The 17,899-nt window shown below is 40.1% G+C and overlaps 1 protein-coding gene across 6 annotated transcripts in view; it reads left to right on the plus strand.

The window, feature by feature from the left end:
• Positions 1 to 17,899, plus strand: part of LAMA2 (laminin subunit alpha 2) — a 671,264-nt gene that overhangs the window by 484,475 nt on the left and 168,890 nt on the right. For 5 of the 6 annotated variants that reach the window (XM_045294657.1, XM_045294659.1, XM_045294658.1 and 2 more), the window contains 2 exons: positions 7,116 to 7,202; positions 11,900 to 12,093. In XM_045294657.1, coding sequence (XP_045150592.1) covers positions 7,116 to 7,202; positions 11,900 to 12,093 — 281 coding nt within the window. The remainder of the gene's footprint in view (positions 1 to 7,115; positions 7,203 to 11,899; positions 12,094 to 17,899) is intronic. The other variant, XM_045294663.1, reaches the window with a different exon arrangement.

The following is a 17,899-nucleotide window of genomic DNA, read 5'->3' on the forward strand; positions in this document are numbered from 1 at the left end:
AAGAGTCGAAGATGGTATGTAGCTAGATTGCCCCCTAAAAATGATGGTGCCAGTAATTGAAACAGGAAAATCTTGAAGAAGAGAGAGAGCTGCTTCAGAGGAAAGACAATTTATGTTTCAAATAGGTTCAGATTGATACAAAGGTCTAGCTAAATGGAAATATGCAAATAGTTGTAAGAAATGGAAATCAGAAAACTGGAGGAGCAGACAAGGGATTTCCCTTCAGATTTCCCATGGTAACATTACCCAACACGAACAACTAGAAAGAAAAGCAGGGTAAGCTCTATTTCGAAAGCAGGAAGAAAAAGAAGTAAAGTAGGAGCATTTGGGAGAGAAGCGACAGAGTGCCGAGTCATGGGCTTCAAGAGGGAGGCGCAGCAGGGAGCAAGCAGCCAGTGCTCTGGAAAACTGAGAATGCGAGAAACTGCAATGTCAACTGCGTATATTGGTCACTGAAAGCATGAATTTTAAATTATTATGAGGTGATAAAAGGGTATGAATGTATGGCTTAAAGAAATTACAAGAAAAAAAAGGGAAAGCATTGTCGAGATTGAAAGCCAGCAGAATGAAAAAAAGTATGTTTTAATTGTTGCTTTACATAATTTGTTTGATCTAAGCATCCTTTGATGAAAAGGATACGCTAAAAATTAAAATAACAAAGACTCAAAGTGATATTCCATTTTAAAAATCAAAAGTAGTGAAAGAAACACGTTCACATAAAAAAATCTCGTGTTTACAACTCTCTATATTTATAGAGATGGCATCTGACGGGATGGGTTTTGCCTTGGTGCGCAGGAGGGAAGGTGCCCTCTCAGTGGGTGTGGTTCCGGGTTGGGCTGTGCTCCATGGGGGAAAGACTGGGCTTTCCACGCCCATGAACTGTTACAGCCTGGGAAACCCAGTCGTGGGTGTCTCCACGAGTCAGTGTTGCCTCAATGGCAGTGAGTTTTGAGGGTGTCAATAAGTGTTGTACTAACCACCAAGTCACCATTTTTAACCCATGAGTCACTCCTGGTGAGCAAGTTGAGGGACTTTGCGCCTGTCAAGATTGATAGCCCAGAAACCTTATGTATGGTCCCTTTGAGTCAAACTGGGGTCAATTGCAGGGGGTTTGCTTTACACATAATACAGGGACTCGGGTGGTTCTGTGGTTAATATTCTGATTTAACCAAAGAGTCAGTGGTTCAAACCCATCAGCCACTTGTGTGACTGTGAATCTGCTTCCCTGAAGATTTGCAACCTGGGAAATCCTGTGAGGTAGTTCTGCTTTGACCAATAGGGTCACTAACGGTAAATATCAACTTACAGAATTGGCAGTAGCTTTGGCTTACATATAACACAATAAATGATTAAAGACCAAACTGCAAATGTGCTGCCATTGAGTCCACTTCAACTCACAGTGACTGTATAGGACAGAGTAGAACTGCCCTTTCATGTTTCCAGGACTGTAAATCTTTACAGAAACAAAGTCTTCTCTGTCTCCCTTGGAGTGGTGGGTGGATGCAAACCGCTGACCTTTCGGTTAGCAGACTAACACATAACCCATTTTGGCACCAGGGCTCCTTACAATGTCAATAAAATGGTTAACACATTTTCAGAAAATGTACTGTTATGCTATGTATATTACTGCTACTCTTATTTAATTTTATTTTCCATTTAAAAAAATTTCTGTCACAACCCACCAAACTGATTTCATAACCTATAAATATTAATATCTAAAATTTGGAACATATGGGACAATTAAAAAGCTCAGACCTATACATGTGGATGGTGAGAAACATTAAGATGAGGAGTGAAGAAATCATCCAGGACAAGGAAGAGAGACGCTTCTCCCTAAGCTGTAAATATGGATTCTCCGGTGCAGCTAGAGGAGGCCAAGATGTCTTACATAAGTGACTAATCTTTTAGTCAATGAGAAGTCAATGGTAGGGCCTGTTGAGTAATTATCCACCACCTCTGAGGACATTAATTAAAGTCTTCATTATCTCTTACCACAGTAAATAGGGTAAATGTCTTTAAATGGTGGTAGTGAATCTTCGGCTATCTTAAGCAATTTGCCACTGCCCACAAAAGAAAAGGCATCCTGGGTGATGCAAATTGTTAAATTAATGAACTGTTAATCAAATGGTTGGAAGATCTAGTACAGCCAGAGGCATCTTGGAGGAAAAGCCTGGCCACCAACTTATTAAAAATAAATCATTGAAAACCTAATGAAGTAAACTTCTATTCTAACATTCATGGGGTTGCCATGAATGTTCAGTTAACTCCCTGGTAATCAGCAATACTGGAAGAGTTCAGGCTTTTAACACAGCACATGATTCTTTGCTGCCCGACATCTACCTCCCTACCTTGCTGGGCTCAATGCTCTCCACACTGCAATTGTCTAGCTAAAATGAACTTGCCCCTCTCTAATCATCCTTTGCTATTACTATTACAAGCTTTGCTAATAATGTTCCCTGAGACAATTCCTCTGTAATTCCATCTATTTTTTTAAAGGCCCATCTCAAAGTATTTCCTCTTCTCATAAAATAGCATATCTTTTGTGCTTTTAGTATGTATAGATGTTATCTCCCAAGATTATTTCAATCAAATAATCTTTCAGAAGAAATGGAACATTTAATAAAAAGAGTGTAAATAAAAAATCAACGATATGTGTCTTTTGCTGTAGTTGCAGATTTCTGTCCCTGATATAAAACTGTCAATTCCTAGAAGTAACTCAGCTTAGCCCACTGCTACTGAGTAAATGCCAACTCTTAGTGATGCTATAGGACAGAGTGGAACACGCCCTGTGGGTTTTCAAGACTATAACTCTTTATGGGAGTAAAAAGCCACAGCTTTCTCCCATGGGGCAGCTCTCAAATTATTGACTTTGGGATTAGCAGCCTAACTCATAAGCCACTACCATCAGGGGTCCTTAAAGTTAAAGCCTGTATCTTTTGTTCAGTAACTTTCTGCCAGGCATCCTTCTTATTGATGGTGATATAACAAATGAACAAAACTGTCCAAGCAGCTTGTCTTCCTAGAGCTTACACCTAAAAAGACAGTAAGATGGTCGACAGATAGATGTGCAATATAGAGATGCGTGTTACAAAGAAAAATAAAATAAAGTATGGCAAGTGAATTTAGGGTGACTGAGTACCATTTTAGACAGGGTGGTGTAGGAAGAGCTAGCTGCCTAACCAGTGAGTTTGTGCAAGGACTTGATTAAGTAATGGAGAAAATTGTGGCAGTCCTGGTGGTAGAGCAAGTGCCATGGCTCAAGATGGACCCCATTCTTGGCCCATGCTTGGTAGGTAGCAAAAAACAAACAAACAAACCTTACACTGTTGGGACCATCATGATTTCAGGAAAGGTAGCAGTCTATGGGGTCAAGGATTCTCCTGAAGATTAAATATAATAAGAAGTCCATAGAAGACTTCAAGTCTGAGGACAGATGATGGAATCTGACTTCATCTTCAAGGCTCGCTCTGACGGTTTGAAGTAGGAACACCAATTTCAGGCAACAGAGTAGTACAGCTTGGTAAGGCAAACGTGTCAGTGGATGTGGAGCCAGCAGTTTGGGAGGAAGGGATAGATGAAAAATGTGAGAGAAAGGAAATAAAGTTGGCTGATTGTTCCTCAGAAAAACAAAGAAGAGAGTGGCAATTGACTAGAGGGGGGAAACTATAGAAGGGACTTTTGAGAGAGGTACACTGGGAGCAAGGAGTTCAAGAAGAAAGAAAATGTACTGAAAATGATGAGGGCAGCAATTGTACAATTGTGGTTGATCTAATGGAACTATGGATTGTAATAACATATGTAAGAGTTCCCAATAAAATGTTTTTAAACAATCAGGATACCCCCCCCCACAAAGCAAACAAACAAACAAAACATTAAATCTGAAATGTTCAGGAGTGGTTAGAGTAGAAAGTTAAGTATGTAATCTTATCTAAAACCAAACAATCAAGTCAATTCTGAATCAAAGTAACCCTGTGGATAGAAGGGAACAGACTGTAGGTTTTTGAGGGAGCAGCAAGCCTCATCTTTCTCCTTCAGGTGGCTTGTGCGTTCCAAGCGCTGACCTTGTCAGCAGTCCATTGTGTAACTCCCTGTACAACCAGGACTCCTTCTCAGTGCTATTTAACAGCCTGGAAATCAGAAGAAGAGATAGAAAGGTGTGGATTACCTGGGTAGATATGCAAGAGCACGTCCAGTGGTTCTTAGCAGCTGCACTTTGAGGGGAATGTAACACCTTGTCTTGAGGTCTCCCTTTGGACCCACTTTCAATTGATCCTAATCATTAATATCCTCTGGTTTTTCTTACATTCCGATCTTTCCCTATATTCTATGAGCATTGCTGCTGGGTCCTCCTTTTGTTCTTTGTCCTTGTTTTGTATGTCTGACTGTATAGGGAAGCCTGGATTTATGAAGACAGTAAGTAAAATAACAATAATTACCTGGGGCATTGAAGGAGAGGGTGGGAAAATGGGGAGTCAACACTAATTGCCACAGAAGGAAAAAAAAGTTATGAAGTGAATTGTGATCATGATTGCACAACCCTTCGTAATATGACTGAGCTATTGAATTGTACACATTAGCTCTAGTTCCATAAACCTATGTCAAGAAGACTAGATAGGATCATGTAAGATAGCAGGGGAAGTGGACAGAGAGAAGGGACTGGAAGCAAAAAGGTATGAAGAAGAAGTGAGGCAGGATCTACAAACTATGAAGTACATTAATAGATGAGGGACAAGAGGTAGATCCCTTGAAGAAGGCCGAGAAAAAAGAACCAGGGAATTGAGAGAGAAAAGCAGACAAACAAGAATGGAGTGGTGTCAGTTCTTGAGGTTACCCATACGACAGCACCAGTAGGGCAGAAAGTGCCCATTTTGTTTCGTAGTTCCCCAGCAGATAGATAGCACAGAGGGACAGAACACATAGATTTTAGAATTCTGCTGAAGGGGGTGGGGCATAGGCCACCATCAAGAAGCGCAAGGATTTCTGTGTGTGCCTGCACACAGTAGGAGAATTCAGAAGGCATAAGGGAGTTGTGATAGAAACTATTCTGTCATCAATCTGTTCTGTCATCAGTCAAGCTCTACTTATCTCTTAATAAGTTCTGTTATGTATCACCTCTGGGTTACACAAAGTATTTGCACCAAAGGCTGGAGGTTTGATCCCCACCCCACAGGGAAGAAAAGCCCGGAGATCTGCTTCCATAGAGATTCCAGCCAAGAAAACCCTACGGAGCCGTTCCCCGTGTGTCTGAATCGTGTCAAAGGCAGTGGGTTTGCTTTGAGGTTTGTCTGTGAGAGTAAAGGAAAGCACTCAAGTTGCCATCATGTCATGATTTTAAAAATTGTGCCTAGCAATTACTGAGGGAGAAGTAGTGCCTCCGTGTGTTGTGCTTTGCAATGGGTGTATTCCTGTAAAGGAGTAGATTTAATTACGCTAGCACTCGAGAGTTTCACTTCATCTGTCAAACACCTGTTTCCAAGTGTCTTTATGCGTGTGGTTGTGTGTGTGTGTGTTTGTAGGTGCATGCATGCACTGAGCATCAGCTTTATACCAACGAGTGCAAGCTTGCCCAAGCCAGAAGACTAAACCCACAGCTATCAAGTCAATGGTGACTTACAGTGACCCAAGATAGGGTTTCCAAAGCTGCCAATCATGACTGCAGCAGACAGCCTCATCTGTCTCCTATGGAGTGGCTGGTGGATTTGAACCACCAACCTTGTGTCTGACAAGGCCATGAGGACACCTTAAACATGACAGAATGTGTCAATTATATTTTGTAGGTCCATGTTTTATGAAGGCAACATAAGATTGATTTAAGTGCTTACCTATGTTGCAAAGGTTAGAGTTTATTATTCTTTTCTGCACTATTGATTTAATGCATGAGACGATAGTTACAATAGGGACCTACTGACACCTGTCCAGTGGTAGCTATTTCTGTGCTGTTCACCTTATTGTTTTCTCAGCCTCAGCCGATGGAGCAGGGCCGGCAAACAGGAAAGTGGTGTTGAAAGCACCGCACCATTTTGCCACAATTTCCCCACTGAGTTTCTAATGACCATGCATTTTTATGCAGTAGGAGTGAGCAGTGCTTACTACCACAAAGGCATCGTTTAACTTTCAAGTCTTTCTAAGTCTGTATCTGTAGAGTGAGAGCATTAGAAATCCTGAGGCAAGGCAGGCTTAGTGAGGTTTACACGCATTGTAGGGAAGAAACAGGCCAAGTTACTGAAGATCGAATTATTAGGGTGGGGGGAGACAAAGTACATAAAGTAGACAGTAAGTCATTCCTCTTCGTGTGAGAAGGCTTTTCTTCTTCGTTCTTCACACTAATAATAGTACTTGGTGTTTAAAGGGAAAAAATACCTTGGATTCTGATGTAAATTAGAAAAGACACTCTTTTAAGTGAAACATTTGTTCGCATTTCATGTGTTGAAATGCCAGTAGCAATTCAGATGAATTCCCAAGGGAAAAAGATATCATTTTTATGCCTTTATTTATTTTGTTTATTCTTAACTGAAAGTTAGTTTTTTAATACTGCTTCAGCTATCAGGCAAAAGTACATCCTTGACGTGTTTTTCTTTCGATGGGTAAAAATATAATATGCATTTTTAAGATGTTTAATATTTTCATGACTGTCTTACAATTATTAGAATTTCAAAGTTTTAACCACTCAGCGATCATCTAATGATGGTTGTGGTTGATGCCACTGTTGAGCATCCTTAAGTCAATTTCAGATGAGTGTATCTCAGATGATGACAGAAGAAATTCCCTAAAAGTTTTCTAAGCTGTAGTATTTATGAGAGCAAATCACCAGGTCTTCTGAAGACAAACTGGGTTGTTCCAATAACCAAATTTCAGTCACCAGCCAAGCACTTAAAATGTTGCCCTCCCCCACCTCACCCAGGGATTCTGGATAATGGATCACCGAGTAAAACCACATCCACTGTGGTCGAATCCATGCTAACTCCTGTGGTCCTATCTAGGGACTTTATATTTGGCAGCCCAACGGCTAATGCACAAAGCCATGGGGGGTCCTTACTGACAATTGATAGGCATGCCTAATTTAATAAATAGCAGGTTAAAGTATTTTAAAAGCAATGATTATTTTTCTTTTCTAGTTTCAGCCCTACCTGTGTCATGGAAGGCCTCAATGATTACCGCTGCATTGCTTGTCCACGGGGATATGAAGGGCAATACTGTGAAAGGTATGAAGGTCAAGGATGCATTGAGATATGATACATGGAAACTAACAGTACACAGAGATCATACAGTAAAGGATCATAATAGTCATCATTCCATAATCTCATTATACTCCTACCCCTAACATATTTAATTAAATGCCTTCAAAATGATTTTTCTATATTTAGACTTTCTCCAAAGTAAGATGTTGTTTACTTCCAACTTATATATGGGTTTCCTCCATGATTCCAAATCACTTCACAATGACCTAATTTGTTTTAATCTGTATATATATACACACACATACATGGGTATCTATATGGATATCATATACACAAATAAAAACCATATACAAATAAAAACCAATTTCCTTATCTGTAGTTGCCAATAGTGAAAGCTGGCCATATGATTTTCATTTGAATCCATTGTCTATTATTGTCCAACAATAACTGCATATGAGCACTAAGGCACTGAACTAGCCAGTCTATACATAATGCAGAATACAAGTGTTATCAAGAATTTTCATTGGTACTACCCAAACAACAGAGTGTTTATTATTCAGCTCTTCTTTTCAACAGACAAGCAGTAACATTTAAATACTTTCTCTCACGGTACGTCTTACAAGATCTGATAATATGTGTATATAGCTATTAAATTGGATACAAAATGTAATTCAAATAGTAAAATAAGAATGATATTTCCACACTGACAGTCTACCAAGGGTGTAATTAATATTATTCTGATCCATATTTTCTACAAGGTGAGCATCCTGTATTGGCAAACTTACCAAAACTCACTTTTAATTCTTTTCAGATATTATCTCTACATAACAAAGAACAACATTAATTATTAAACTTAATTTTATTTGATACATGATAACTTTAGAATAGTGGCTAACCATATAAAAGTTTTGTAAAGATCCACGGACTTAGGTTACTTCTACTAACTTAGATGGCTCTACTTTTCTCATCTATCGTAGCAGAGGTAGCTGAAGTCCCACTTCTGTCAGGATGAAGAGCCTAGCGGCAGGGGGTCTGGGGGGTCCTGTCCCGGCAGCTATATGACAGACTCCTGTCACCTACTTGTTTCTAGATGCCATCCAGTCGATTTAGATGCACAGGGACTGTGTGCTTGTGTTGTCCTTAAGTGCCATCATGTCTGTTCCTACTAGGACCAAGTAGAATTACCTGGTAGGGTTTGTTGTGGCGGTTGCTGTCCCCGCCCCCTGATCCGTGGGGAAGCCAGTTACCTGGTCTTTCTCCTGTAGAGCCTCAGAGTGGGTCTGAACTGCCAAACATTCTATTCACAGCTGAGTGCTTACTTAGTTCTGCCACCAGAGCCCCTCCTCCTGTATACAAGTATTTTCCCAATCAAATGTGTTTAACATGTCTCCACCATCAGTGGGTGTCTGCAGACAGATTCTCTCAGGAATAAACTTATCTTAGTCTTGTTATGATGTCTTTAAAAGAGAATAAAAGGTCCAGTCAAAATAGTATCTTTCTTAGAAAGTCTTCTGGTCTACTAAATTCTAAGTGGAGAGGTCAGCTCAGACTGTCTTTGGGAGAGTCTGAAGGGATAATCTTGATAGATTCTCTTGAAGGACAGAGGGCAACCTTGTGGGCTTATCATGAGGAAATTAGAAGAGAATTGACAACTGCACTGGGCAGAAAAGTTGTGCGGAGGAATTTACTTTTCCCATCCCAATATTCTATCAGCTCGTTCATGGGGGCTAACAGGGTCTGTCCTGTATGAGATGTGTTGGGAAACTAGATCCTGATCTTGCCCTTTCAGACTTCGTTTTATTCTCAAATGTCAAAGACTGTTTCCGAGGATTTGGGCTCCTTGAGGATGCCAAATGATTGCTTCAATGTAGATTACAGGGAAGAGCGCAGAGTCCTTTGGGGGCAGGATCAACCTGAGAAATGGACACCTGGCTTCCGAAGAGCATAGACTAAATGAGGATGGGCACATAGCACTAAACGATACTTCACATTTTGACGTTTTGTTCAATCGAAGTTTTTATGAGTTTTTAACAGTCTATTGACTTGCCCTCAAATAAACTTATATACATCCAAATTATATATCTGTAGAAATATACATACATGTGAAGGGGCTTCAGGAAATTTTGTGAAGAAATTGGGATAAATGATAGTGGAATTTCCCCATGAACTTTTGGAGGTCCTTCATGAGTGTGTATATATGTGTATGTGTTTAAGGTTTAGATGATATGTGATTATGTCTATATCATACATATATAATTTGGACATTTTACATTATGTCAATTTTTATAATATATGTGTGAATCATCTCTTTCCCAGTGTGCTTTGGTGTTTATGATTAGGCTAATCTTCACTTGGTGCCCTTCTCAACACCGGCAGGATATGGTTATAATCTGGATATCAAGAGGGTTATATATTAAGTGATGGTGAAAGATGTTGAAGTATATATAGTCCATTTGAATTCATGCTTCCACAATCAAAGAGAGCATGGATTGAAATGGCAGTTCTCATCTTAAGGAAGCATGATTATAGAGAAATATATTTTTGTATTCATTAATGTTTAATCAGTAAGCTTTGACATCCACATCGCATAAAGACAAAATGAGGCATACACTATCAGCTATGAATGGCTTGAATTGTTTTTGTACTTCTTAAATGTTATTGCTGGTCTGTGTTCATCATCTCCAATATCATGTAAATGATCAAGTTACATTTTCCGGGAAAATTGCTTTTATTCACCTAAATTAAACCAAAGGTCTTGGTTAAATTTTTATCATAACCCTCAAATAGATTTGTTCTGGTTCTGAGAGCTTCTTAAGTTATTTAAATCACCTCACAACCTACTAAAAACTCATCAGCCCAGGTCTGAAATTGCTGAAACATCGTGTGCAGCCCCGCAATGTAGCAGCCTTCCCCCTACTCTTTCTCACTTTTATAGTAAACTCGTGGAGCATTTAAGCAATCTTAGCCTACTTAGAAGCGAATGATCTCACCTGTAAATGTTAAAAGCCAATTAAAGTCTGCTTATGTCAGTGATACACTTTCTGAGCATTTGCAGTCTCTACCTGGAAAGAAGATAACAATTACAAACATAAATGCATACTAGCCTGGTGTTATAAATACTTCTCATCCTGTTTTGCCTTTTCTGACCATCACAGGTGAGTTACTTTCACAATTGTCGCTAGTTATGGCCAAGTCTGCTATGACTCATGGTGAGCACATGGAAGGTTTTCAAAGCTATGACTCTTCTTAGCAGATCTCCAGCCTGGATTACCAGGCACCTCTGGATGGTTTCAAACCACCAACCTTTAGGCTGTACTAAATTGTTTAACTTTGTGCATCACCCAAGGACTCTTTCACCATCAGCCCTAAAGATTTACACAGTGATTAAGTATTGGGCTGCAATCCTCATGGTTAGCAGTTCGAAACCACCAGCAACTCTTTGGGTAAAAGACTGGGCTTTCTACTCCCATGATCAGTTACCGTCTCAGAAACCCACAAGTGGTTCACTATGAGTCCGCATTGACTCGATGGCAGTGAGTTTGGTTTGGAGAGGCTAGTGAAGATGGCCGAGAATTACCTGGCCAACGTTTATAGCTTTAGACCCCAACTGCCTACTCTCTTCAGATCTTGCACAAAAACTAGAACTGTTGGTTAAATATATTTATTTATTGTCCTATCCAGGACACTCTTAGAGCAGCACGAAGTATTTTGGTTGATTATGTTAGGACAGCCCGTAAACCGAGGCTGTCCTAGGAAAATCAGAGCATAAGACCCTGTTAACATCTTGTAAATGATCGAATCTCATGACTTAGTGGAATCTCTTGCTTAGACGAAAGATAGAAGAGTGGGTGGGCGAGCAGTTGGAAAGATTGTACCATGAGCCAGGCCAACCTGATGCCCTTCCTAGTTTCTCAAATTGGTGTCATCGCAATGTATTCATATAGCACTAGCTTTCTCCCACGGACACCGGAGGGAAACTTCATCTTAACGAAGATGTAGCAGGAAGGAAAGACCAACAGAAGAGTGAAATTGCAAACTTTATTATCAGATTGCCACTTAATATGCTTCTTTTTGCTCATTTGTAAAACCAATGGGTTGTATTTTTCAGTGAACTTGATCTCTTGAAATACATGAGTGTAGGAAGCCCAGGAGTTCATATATCATTTTATTCATCATTAATAAAAGAGAGAGAGAGAGATAACTTGAAAGAAAAGTTTATGATCTAGAAAAGCAGTGGACAAACCAAGGATCATGAGCCAAATTTGGCTATTGTCTGCGTGCCCAGATGATACTCAAGTTGGAATATTGGTTACAGGTACAACAAATTTTTCACAAGCATTCACAATCAATTTTATAAGGAGCCCTAAATTTGTATTTCATTAAATATGAATTTATACCACAAAAAAGAATGTTTTTCTTTTTAGTAGATAAGAATTACCAAATAATTGCTATACATTTTTATTTTGTTTAAAATTGCATTTGTTAAAAATATACCCAAATCTCATCCTGTTATATAAATTTCTGCATAAGAGGCTTTAGTTTGCCTCTTGTCCTGCAAAGAGAAAAATCTTTACTATCTAGCCCTTCAAGATGAAAGTTTGCTGGTCCTTGTTCTATGAACTCTTAATACCAATTTTCTGCCATTCAAACACACACACACACACACACAAAACTTAGAGAAATGGCTTGTTCTTAACCTCCTACATTTTGTTTAAATCCAGGTGTGCCCCTGGCTATACTGGAAATCCAAGCAGCCCAGGAGGTTCCTGCCAGGAATGTGAGTGTGACCCCCACGGTTCACTTCCTGTCCCATGTGACCCTGTCACTGGGCTCTGCACGTGCCGACCTGGAGCCACCGGGCAGAAGTGTGACGGCTGCCAGCACTGGCATGCACGGGAGGGTGCTGAGTGTGTTTGTACGTATGCCAACTTAACCATGAGCTCTAGGGGCTTTGGTTCCCTTCTGCCTTGCTGCCAAGTGAGAAAGAGTGGCTTTTATTTTCCGTATTGCAACAGTTTGTGCTTTTCTTCATGCCTCTGACTCTGTCTATCCACCTTCCTCTACTGATCACCTGCTGTTCTTGTCGCCACCCTGCTGAGCCAAGAGCAGCTGAGAAACTCCTAGGCAGGCTTCAGTCAGGTCTTTGAAGCTCCTGAAGGCATCCTCTAGTGGGCTTTATTTTTTGTTTATCACACAGTTTGCATTTTTGTCTCAAATTGCCATTGCCTAGGTGACAGATTAAAAATCTAAGTCTATTATTGTTAGAGTCCTCCTGAATCTGTAACCAACTGGACAGGCCCTTTATACCTTGATTGATGACAGCTGTTTCCTTTTCCCAGCTCTTAAGGAAATCTCTGAGCACGCTGCTCTATACCTTTCTCTTGGACCACAGAATCTAGAAGCAGCAAAAATGAAAGCCAGTATTTAACACAGAGGGGCAATAAAGGGAGAGCATGCTGCTAATTAAAATAGATAGATAGATGATGATAGATAGATAGATGGATGGATGGATGGATGGATGGATAGATAGATAGATAGATGATAGATAGATTTCTGGATTCTGTAATGCTATATTGAAAGTGCATCGAATATCAGTAATTAGATAATAATTTGGAGACATTATGTCTATACTAAGAAAATAGGTTATAAGTGTAGGAAGGTGATATGCTGTAGTATACTTTTCTTAAGGAAGTTTATATTAATTTTCATAATTTTTAGCAAACAGAAATAAAATAAAATATGTTAGGACTTTTGTTTCAACATTTGCCAATTGTAATATATGAATACATTTGGGGAATTTGTTTTTGTTATTTTTAACCTTAATGTTATATACATATATAAATCTTAATAGAGCTTTAATTTTAAAAAGTTTTGTCAGCACTCCAGTTTATTAACAGTTACTTACCAGTGACAACTGGTTAAAGAAATATGCCAGAAGGATAGGTATCATTGGGAAAATAAGGAAATAAATTGTTTTTCTTTATATTTCAATTATCTGAATGCATTGCATTTGATTACATTTTAAAGTCAAGTTTAGTGGGAGAGATTAAATATGACATTTCACATATACTAATATATTCAGTTTGTAGTTAATACCTATTTATTCTTCCCAACTATCATGAAATATTTTAATGATAAGTAAAGAGGTAGACTGAAAATAATCTAACTAATTCTAAGGTTGTTTCTAAGTTAATTAGATATATTTATTTAACAAGTGTATATGTACATATGCTTATTATTAGAGTTCTGACCTGACCTATTTAGGCATCAATTATTTAGTAGTAAACTTGAAATAAAAAGAACTTATTTAATGAAAACAATAGAAATAATAATAAAAACTAAAAGCTGAGGTGAAGTGACGGGGTAATTTTCTGAACATCTCTTTTAAACAAAACTGGCATTCTATAATTTTTATTTTTTTCTTTAAAAAAGTCACATTGCTTTACTTCTTTTTCTGCTGAGGATCAATGTTTTGGATGTATTTTCAACAAATTTATTGTCAGCAAACTTAACTCATTTATTCCTGTCACGTGCATGAATTTCTAATATCCAGTGCTGCACATGACATTAGCAAAGGTGACAATCTTTGATTACAGTATCACACTAGCCTTGTAACATCTGTGAGGAGCCTGGTAGCCTTGTTGTTACTCGTTGGTTTGCCGACCACAGCATCCGCAGTGTGCAGTCACGAAGCACCAGCCGCTCTGCGGGAGAAGAATGAGGCGTCTCCTCCCGTGAAGTTACAGCCTCAGAAGCCCACCGAGGCAGCTCTGCCTTGTCCTAGAGGGTCACGTGGAGCCAGAATTGACGCCGTGTCTGTGAGTTTGGGTTTGGCTTTGGTGAGAGTGCTCATAGCACAGTATTCTTGCCCCACGGGGCTACGTACTTCCAACCAAAGAGATGCTATTCACTGTTGTCTCTAGGTCCTGGAAATTCTAGTCTTCTGGAGGATAAAATAACAGTGATTCTGCTATACAAGATTTTTCTGTTAAATTAGTGGACTGTTTTTGATATCTAGACCTCTTTTTTTTTTCTTTTTTAAAATTATTTGATTTGGTGCTCGTACAATTCTTATCACAATCCATACATATACCCATGTGTCAAGCACATACGTACATTTGTTGCCCTCGTCATTCTCAAAACATTTGCCTTCTACTTTAGCCCTGAATATCAGCTGCTCATTTTCCACCTCCCTCCCCACTTCCCCCTCCCTCATGAACCCTTCATAATTGACACATTATTATTATTTTGTCATATGTTACACTGTCCGACGTCTCCCCCTGCCCTTTCTCTGCTGTCCATCCCCCAGGGAGGAGGCTATACGTAGATTCTTGTAGTCGGTTTCCCCTTTCTACCCCACATTCCCTCCACCCTCCAGGCATCGCCCCTCACACCACTGGTCCTGAAGGGGTCGTCTGTCCTGGAGTCCCTGTGTTTTCAGTTGCTATCTGTACCAATGTACATCCTCTGGTCTAGACCTCTTTTTGAAGCTTTTATAATTATTTGGTAATTATGTGTAGATTTCCCTCCTAGTGACCCTTAAGGTGTCGTGTTTTCCACAAATATCCAGAAATGTTTCCTCGTTAGTGCTCCTTCCACTGAATTTAAGAATGTTTACAGAGATGCTCTTCATGCTTTTCTTGGTGGCTGATCTTATCAATCTGTTCATGTCTTGGAACAAAACGCCAATTTTAGACTCATCTTTCCAAGACCCCATTTCTGCTCCTAGTTTTGAAATGAGATAACAAAATAAAACACATTGACAAGGGCACACAACTCTGACTTGATCTTCAGCCCTCGTAAAACACAATACCAAATGTCTTTCTGCATCTGCAAGCCAAATTGGAGCAAGAGGCCAAGAATGGACTCACCAGGTGTGTTTGACCTTCAGGGCGTATTCTATCACAAGTGAACATAGTGGACATTTTATAATGCCTGGGGATAGGAGAAGAGAATGCAGTCCTTGCACTTAAGGGTCAGCAGGCCTCGACTGTATTTCCTGTCCCAACTCCAAGCACACTGCCATTGACTCAGTACAGCGCTGTCAGGGGGCCTGGGTGGGTGGAATCAGCTCCCTCATTATGAGAGACTCTGTGGTCCAGGGCACATACCTTTGTGTACTGGGAAAACCACGAGCAAGAACATCACTGTTACGGACCCAGGAAGACCGCCCGTGCTCGCTGGCGTCTCGCAGCGACATGCAAGTCCCTCTCAAGGACTTAGAGGGGCAAGGAAAGTGCCTACACGGTTTCTTTCATTTGCTCTGAGTGATTCGATTTCTACATTTGCTCTGAGTGATTCGATTTCTACAGGCCAATTTTGTGTCCTTTGTTCAATAAACGATAGGCTAATGATACAGCCAGTTATAGATTCTTCTCTACTACTTGAGATAATGCCATGATCATCCTTGGTCCTCCAGACCCCTTTTTATTTTTTTAGGAGGTGGGCAAGAGTGGGTGCGCACATTCATATAGTCTTGGAAACCCTCCATAGACTCTTTATGCATGGTTTGGTTACACTAGCTTCTAATGCAAGACACAGAAAGCAAACTTGATTTCCCCCAACATATTCAGCAAGACTTGAGGCAGCTTTTTATTCATTTGCGTCTGCAGAGCTTCTATTTTACCCTGATGGAGAATAAAGATGAAGTCAACTAACAATAGAAAAATGATCCATTTAAAGTAGATATAAGGTCCACCAGAACAGTTTTTTTAAATCTTCAGTCAAGCATTGGGACACTCTGCTCCAAGATTCAAAATGTAAGATCGTTACTACAGATTCTTATTGCTCAGGGAGTGTCCAGTGGAGTCCTAGGCCCCGATTAGGGAGAAAGGCACGCCGCCTGGGTGTGCGGATACCCTTCGAGGCCACGTCCCCTTGTGTACAAGGACTCATTTAGGACAGCTGTGCAATGTGTTCTTCCCTTATTCATGAGGGTGACTCCCGGATAGTTATTTTGTAGCAAGCACTATGCCAGATTAAGACGTCTCCTTAGGCAGATAGGTTAATAAAAATGCATCTTCCTTTCGCAACCCTCATTCATAATTTACGAGTCACTTAGAAAATAAAAACAACCACTTGCTTCTTCGAAACTTGAGAAGGAGCAAGAGAGCCATTATTTATTTAAAGATAAATTTTTGAATTGTAAAACATGGTGCTTGGATGTGTCCCTGCCTCATTGTCTGCAGGCCAACAGTTCGCTCAGAAAATAAACGTGTGTAATGTTTAAAGGAGTTTATGAGTGGCATAGTAAATATATATGACACTGTGAGAGCAGAATTACAATTAGTAGCTGTTGACAAGATGTTACCCCATAAAGAGTGACTGAAATAGCATTTTACAAATACCAAATTGCTGCTTCATAGTTTTAATCACTGCAGATGAGGCACGAGGGATATAGCAGTCCCATGATGTATAGCCACACTTTATAAGATGATGCTTTTTGTTCCGATGTTGCCAAAGTGGTCATGAAGTGTATTATTTTTACTTACAACCTAAAGTCCAAACCCCAAACCAAACCCACTGCCACCCAGTTGATTCCAACTCATAGCAACCCTGGACAGTGCTCTGGAGTCAAAATCTCTCTGGAGCAGCTGGTCCTGTCTTTCTCCTGCCGAGCAGCTTGTGGACTTGTGTCATTGACCTTGTCATTAGCAGCCCAAGGGTGAAACCAGGGCTGCTGTTCACCTAGCCAAATGGCAGCACTCTCCTGGTCTCTGTGAGGTGTGCACCAACCAGCCCCTGGGAGAAGTCTTAGGTCTAAACTTCTATCTTACTTTTACAAAACCAGCAAAGATGCAAACAAGATTGTTGCTTTGAAAAGGCAGTGGCGTCCAAGGTTTGGTCACAAAGATGCAGAGGCCCTTTGATAGCATCACTAGAATAGCACTATGCATTTATAAATAGAAATAAAATCACTCAAGGAAGTTAGTGCTTCCCCTATGAGAGCAGGGAGGGACAAAATGGGGGAATGTGGTTGACAATTTTAAGGCAAACAGTCCTTTTGAAGGTAAATGTGATCAAACTACAACTGATCTTCAAGTGCTTCCGCTGCCTCCATCTTAGCCATGTAGACGCCGCCTTCTCTCTGCATGCTCTTCAAAGGCAGTGTCTTTGGCATAGTCACCTTGCCCAAGGATGTGCCCTGTTCTTCAAAGCCACACTTTAAGAACTCCCTAAATGCAACCTCAGCTCACCTGCTTGCAACTTCCACACCTGTTTTGTTAAACAAATTCGGTGACTTCTTAGCCACCTCTTTACCTCCAGACTGAGCCAAACTCACTGCCATCGAATCAATTCTGACTCATAATGACCCTATTCCATGGAGTAATATATATACTGCCCCTGTGGGTCCCGAAGCTATGAATCTTTATGGGAGCAGAATGCCTCCTCTTTCCCCTGAGGCTTTACAGCACAGTCCTGTGACACATGATGATGCTCTGAGTCATAGATGACGATCTCAGTGGTTGGGGATAAGAGTTGGGTAGAACCCACTGAGAGAGCCCTTTTAGCAGATTAAGAAGCAGTCTCGGTTTAATAATGAACCAAACTTGCTCTGCTTTGAATACAAAGAAATTGCAGATTTTAAAAAAAAGCCGTCTGACTGTGTTTGACCAGAAGAAATATACAATATATTTATTTTAAATAATATAGAATAACTCTAAATAGATGTTCCTGTAAAAGTGTTTTATTGAAGGTGAAGGTAGAAAGCGAGAAGCTAG

This window comes from Echinops telfairi, unplaced genomic scaffold (assembly GCF_000313985.2).
Source record: "Echinops telfairi isolate 266 unplaced genomic scaffold, ASM31398v2 ScPeMD7_3533;HRSCAF=4204_0, whole genome shotgun sequence".
NCBI classification, from domain to species: domain Eukaryota; kingdom Metazoa; phylum Chordata; class Mammalia; order Afrosoricida; family Tenrecidae; genus Echinops; species Echinops telfairi.